At 52.3% G+C, this 6,222-nt stretch overlaps 1 protein-coding gene across 1 annotated transcript in view; it reads left to right on the plus strand.

The window, feature by feature from the left end:
- Nucleotides 1-3,987, plus strand: part of naaladl1 (N-acetylated alpha-linked acidic dipeptidase like 1) — a 57,199-nt gene extending 53,212 nt beyond the window's left edge. Inside the window, exon 20 of the mRNA XM_041181836.1 lies at nucleotides 3,743-3,987. Within this exon, the coding sequence (XP_041037770.1) occupies nucleotides 3,743-3,914 (172 nt within the window). The 3' untranslated portion in view covers nucleotides 3,915-3,987. The remainder of the gene's footprint in view (nucleotides 1-3,742) is intronic.
- The last annotated feature ends 2,235 nt before the right edge of the window (nucleotides 3,988-6,222 follow it).

Consider the following 6,222-nt stretch of genomic DNA (forward strand, 5'->3'; position numbering starts at 1 on the left):
ACCTCATGTCGCCACTCTCTGCCTCCCCCAAGCCAGCCAGCTCCCTCTCTGCCCTCACAGCGGAAGACATGGACATCTTCGGACTCTCAGCAGGTCAGGCAGCATCTTTCAGAGATGGGAAGGGAGCAGGAAAAGGAGGCACCGAGGGGAACAAAGATGAACAAGTTTCTCAATAAAATTACCTGGAAAAACTCAGCAGGTCTGGCAGCATCAGCGGAGAAGAAAAGAGTTGACGTTTCGAGTCCTCATGACCCTTCGACAGAACTTGAGTTCACGTCTCTCTCCACTCCACCTCTCTCTCTCTCTCTCTCTCCGCCCCCACACACACACCTTAAACCAGCTTATATTTCAACTCTTTCTTGGACTCGAACTCAAGTTCTGTCGAAGGGTCATGAGGACTCGAAATGTCAACTCTTTTCTTCTCCACCGATGCTGCCAGACCTGCTGAGTTTTTCCAGGTAATTCTGTTTTTGTTTTGGATTTCCAGCATCCGCAGTTTTTTTGTTTTTATAAGTTTCTCAATATCCTGTTGAAATTATCCTGGTCATCAATTAGACCATAAGACCATTAGACACAGGAGCAGAAATTAGGCCATTCGGCCCATCAAGTCTGCTCCGCCATTCAATCATGGCTGATAAGTTTCTCAACCCCATTCTCCTGCCTTCTCCCCGTAACCTTTGATCCCCTTACCAATCAAGAACCTATCTATCTCGGTCTTAAATACACTCAATGACCTGGCCTCCACAGCCTTCTGTGGCAATGAATTCCATAGATTCACCACTCTCTGGCTAAAGAAGTTTCTCCTCATCTCTGTTCTAAAAGGTCTTCCCTTTACTCTGAGGCTGTGCCCTCGGGTCCTAGTCTCTCCTACTAATGGAAACATCTTCCCCACGTCCAATCTATCCAGGCCTTTCAGTATTCTGTAAGTTTCAATCAGATCCCCCCTCATCCTTCTAAACTCCATCGAGTATAGACCCAGAGTCCTCAAACGTTCCTCATATGTTAAGCCTTTCATTCCTGGGATCGTTCTCATGAACCTCCTCTGGACCCTCTCCAGGGCCAGCACATCCTTCCTGAGATATGGGGCCCAATATTGCTCACAATATTCTAAATGTGGTCTGATCAGAGCTTTATAAAGCCTCAGCAGCACATCCCTGCTTTTATATTCTAGTCCTCTCAAAATAAATGTCAACATTGCATTTGCCTTCCTAACTACCGACTCAACCTGCAAGTTAACCTTAAGAGAATCCTGGACTAGGACTTCCAAATCCCTTTGCACTCCAGATTTCTGGATTCTCTCCCCATTTAGAAAATAGTCTATGCCTCTATTCTTCCTACCAAAGTGCATGACCTCACACTTCCCCACGTTGTATTCCATCTGCCACTTCTTTGCCCATTCTCCTAACCTGTCCAAATCCTTCTGCAGCCTTCCCGCTGCCTCAATACTACCTGTCCCTCCACCTATCTTTGTATCATCTGCAAACTTAGCCAGGATGCCCTCAGTTCCTTCATCTAGATCATTAATGTATAAAGTGAAAAGTTGTGGTCCCAACACTGACCCCCGCGGAACTCCACTAGTCACTGGCCACCATCCTGAGAAGGACCCCCTTATCCCCACTCTTTGCCTCCTGCCAGACAGCCAATCTTCTATCCATGCTAGTACCTTGCCTCGAACACCATGGGCTCTTATCTAACTGAGCAGCCTCCTGTGCGGCACTATTCCCCTGCTCTGTTTCTCTGTGACCCTCTGTCTATCACTAAATTGTTTTTGTATTTATTCTTTCACAGGATGTGGGTGTCACTGACAAGGCCAGCGTTTGTTGCCCATCCTTAATTACCCTTGAACTGAGTGGCTCGCTCGGCCATTTAAGAGTCAACCACATCTGCTGTGGGGTCTGGAGTCACATGTAGGCCCCAGACCGGGTAAGGAGGGCAGATTTCCTTCCCTAAAGGGGACATTAGTGAACCAGATGGGGTTTTTACAACAATCGATGATGGTTGCCATGGTCACGGTTACTGTGACTAGCTTTATAATTCCAGGTTTCGGAGTCGTGCCAAACACAAAGGAAGATGGTTGTGATACTGAGATGGGGAGAAATGTCTTCACCCATAGAGTGGTGAGCCTGTCGAATTCACTGCCACAGAAAGTAGCTGAGGCCAAAACATTGTATGTTTTCAAGAAGGAGTTAGATATAGCTCTTGGGGGCGAAAGGGATCAAAGGGTACGGGGAGAAAGCGGGAGCAGGCTATTGAGTTGGATGATCAGCCATGATCGTAATGAATGGCGGAGCAGACTCGAAGGGCCGAATGGCCTCCTCCTGCTCCTAGTTTCTATGTTTCTATGATTGTTGTGATTGTCATCTCAGTCCCATGACTTCACTGCAGGAGTTCCTCAGGGTAGTGTCCTCGGCCCAACTACGTTCAGCTTCAATGACCTTCCTTCCATCATAAGGTCAGAAGTGGGGATGTTCGCTGATGATTGCACAATGTTCAGCACCATTCATGACTCCTCAGATACTGAAGCAGTCCATGTCCAAATGCAGCAAGACCTGGACAATATCCAGGCTTGGGCTGATAAGCGGCAAGTAACATTCACACCACACAAGTGCCAGGCAATGACCATCTCCAACAAGAGAGAATCTAACCATCACCCCTTAATGTTCAATGGCATTACTATCACTGAATCCCCCACTACCAACATCCTGGGGGTTACTATTGACCAGAAACTGAACTGGACCAGCCATATAATTACTGTGGCTACAAAAGCAGGTCAGAGACTAGGAATTGTGCGATGAGTAACTCACCTCCTGACTCCCCAAATCCTGTCCACCATCTACAAGGCACAAGTCAGAAGTGTGATGGAATACTCCCCACTTGCCTGGATGAGTGCAGCTCCCACAGCACTCAAGAAGCTCAACACCGTCCAGGCCAAAGCAGCCCCGCTTGATTGGCATCACATCCACAAACATTCACTCCCTCCACCACCGACACACAGTAGCAGCAGTGTGTGTACCATCTACAAGATGCACTGCAGGAACTCACCAAGGCTCCTTAGACAGCACCTTCCAAACCCATGACTGCTTCTATCTAGAAGGACAAGGGCAACAGTTGGTGGGAACACCACTACCTGGAAATGCCCCTCCAAGTCACTCACCACCCTGACTTGGAAATATATCGGCCGTTCCTTCACTGTCGCTGGGGCAAAATCCTGAAACTCCCTCCCCTAACAGCACGGTGGGTGTACCTACACCACAGGGACTGCAGCGGCTCAAGAAGGCAGCTTACCCCCACCTTCTCAAGGACAACTAGGAATGCGTAATAAATGCGGCACTGCCAGTGACACCCACATCCCATGAAAGAATAAAAAACATTATTAATTGAATTTAATTTTCACCAGCTGCCGTGGTGGGATTTGAACCTGTGCCCTCAGAGCATTAATCTGGTCCTCTGGGTTACTAGTCTAGTGATATTAGCACTACACCACCATCTCCCCAGATCTCTCTGTGGCTCCTCGCGGTCACTGCCTGTTTCACTCACTCTCTCTGTCTTTGTTTTTCTCTCCGTCTCTTCTCTCTCTATCCTGCTCTCTCCGCCTCTCTCGGTCTTTTCCTCTCTGTCTCTCTTTCCATCTCTAACACGCTCACTGCTTCATTACACCCAGTCTGCACCCCATTACACTCAGCCCAGTGATCAGTCTGTCCCCTCCCCCATTGATGAGGGTTTCATTTATTCCGTTCTGCAGACACATCATCTACGCCTCACAGGATTCAGCCGTGGAGACATTCCCAGGCCTGGCTGATGCCTACCAGCATGCCACAGTGGAGGGAGGCTCCTGGGATGATGTACGTAAGCACCTAACGATTATCACCCACACGCTGGAGAGCGCTGCTTCCACTCTGGAGGCTGTGATCTAGCGGGAGGATCAGGGGAGACTCAGGAACCGAGCAAGCCTCCAGGCAAACTCCCACTGGAACCAAGTAACCACAATAAAGGGATGATGGGTGAGAAGAGTTTCTCGGTGTCTCTTTCTCCATCTTAACAAATCCTCTCTTCCTGCACTGACCCCTCCATGCCGACCCCACACACCGCACTGACCCCTCCATGCCGACCCCACACACCGCACTGACCCCTCCATGCCGACCCCACACACCGCACTGACCCTCACCCTGCACTGACCCGTGCCGACCCCACACACCGCACTGACCCTCACCCTGCACTGACCCGTGCCGACCCCACACACCGCACTGACCCTCACCCTGCACTGACCCGTGCCGACCCCACACACCGCACTGACCCCTCACCCTGCACTGACCTCTCCATGCCGACCCCACACACCGCACTGACCCTCACCCTGCACTGACCCGTGCCGACCCCACACACCGCACTGACCCCTCACCCTGCACTGACCTCTCCATGCCGACCCCACACACCGCACTGACCCCTCCATGCCGACCCCACACACCGCACTGACCCCTCCATGCCGACCCCACACACCGCACTGACCCCTCCATGCCGACCCCACACACCGCACTGACCCCTCACCCTGCACTGACCCGTGCCGACCCCACACACCGCACTGACCCTCACCCTGCACTGACCCGTGCCGACCCCACACACCGCACTGACCCCTCACCCTGCACTGACCCGTGCCGACCCCACACACCGCACTGACCCCTCACCCTGCACTGACCCCTCCATGCCGACCCCACACACCGCACTAACCCCACTGTGCCGACCCCACACACCGCACTGACCCCTCACCCTGCACTGACCCCTCCATGCCGACCCCACACACCGCACTAACCCCACCGTGCCAACCCAACACCCTGCACTGACCCCTCACCCTGCACTGACTCCTCTGTGCCGACCCCACACACACTAACCCCACCGTGCCGACCCCACACCCTGCACTGACTCCTCCGTGCCGACCCCTCACCCTGCACTGACCCCTCACCCTGCACTGACTCCTCCGTGCCGACCCCACACACCACGCTGACCCCCCGGCTCTGTGCTGGCCTCTGAAATGACCTCTCCCTCATGCTGACCCCTCACCCACTGCTGACCCTGCATTTTCAGATCACTCCCCCATCCCATGCTGACCCCTCACCCTACACTGACCTGTCCCCCATGCTAACCTCTCACTCCACACTGACCCTGCACTGACAGGCCACCCCCTGCACTGATCCCTCACCCCCTGCACAGACCTCTGCACCAGCCTGTCGTTTCAGCTTATATGCCACTCTAAACATGCATGCTGCCTGGCTATTTGACTGCTGAAGGCTTCGTAACAAAGCCTGTTCTAGCCCTTACCTGACACTCACTGGATAAACATAGGTGGGCAAAGCCCCCTCCAGTTTGGAAGAATCTCCCTTGCTCTTCTTCTAATAGTGGCCATGGGAGTTTTTACATCCATGTGAGGGGGGGGAGCAGGCGGGAGCCTTGGTTTAACATCGTGTCCGAATGGACGATCTTGGTATCTGATGGGTGGGGGTGAGAATTTGGGGATTGCAAGAGTTGATGCAGCAGTGACAAGCTTGAACACTGCTGAAAAGTGAGACGTGTGGCCGAATTTTCCATCTCGCACTCATCAGGACAAACACAAGAATGTCAAATTTCAAACAATCACAACAGTTGATACTCCAGGAGAAAAGGGTGCAGATCGGTTGGCAAGTCAATGCTAATTGGTCCAAACGTTGCCGTGGAGAAAGCAGAGTTGACGTGCCAACCAATCGGCGCCCTTTTCTCCTGGAGTGTAAGTTGTTGCGACTTTGAAATTTGACATTCTTGTGTTTGTCCTGATGAGTGCAAGATGAGAAACTTTGGCCACGTGTCTCTCTTTTCAGCAATAGTCTGGTGTGTACTAACAGGGGAGAAGCTCTGAAACATTGATGGTGCAGCACCCGGGGTTAGGGGCTCCCTGATTCCACCCACCCCAGTATTGGTGCCCTGTGACCCCAGTGTTAAGTTGTGCCCCAGTTACTGAGCGAAGGCTCATCCAGTCCCAGACCCCGGCCACTAAAGAGGGACGGATAACCTGAGACTTAAAAAGGAAGCTGTTCCCTTTCCGAGCAGAATCAACCCGGAGGCATCTCCTGGAATTCTGGTCACTCAGCAGTGGGGTCTCTGGACAAGAGCAAACATAAGGATGTGGGAGAGATGGGAGGAACCAGCCTCCACCTCTCCCTTCACCGCTCACTGAGGGGGCCACAGGCAGCTACAGCC

This window comes from Carcharodon carcharias, assembly GCF_017639515.1.
Source record: "Carcharodon carcharias isolate sCarCar2 chromosome 37 unlocalized genomic scaffold, sCarCar2.pri SUPER_37_unloc_1, whole genome shotgun sequence".
Classification (NCBI taxonomy): domain Eukaryota; kingdom Metazoa; phylum Chordata; class Chondrichthyes; order Lamniformes; family Lamnidae; genus Carcharodon; species Carcharodon carcharias.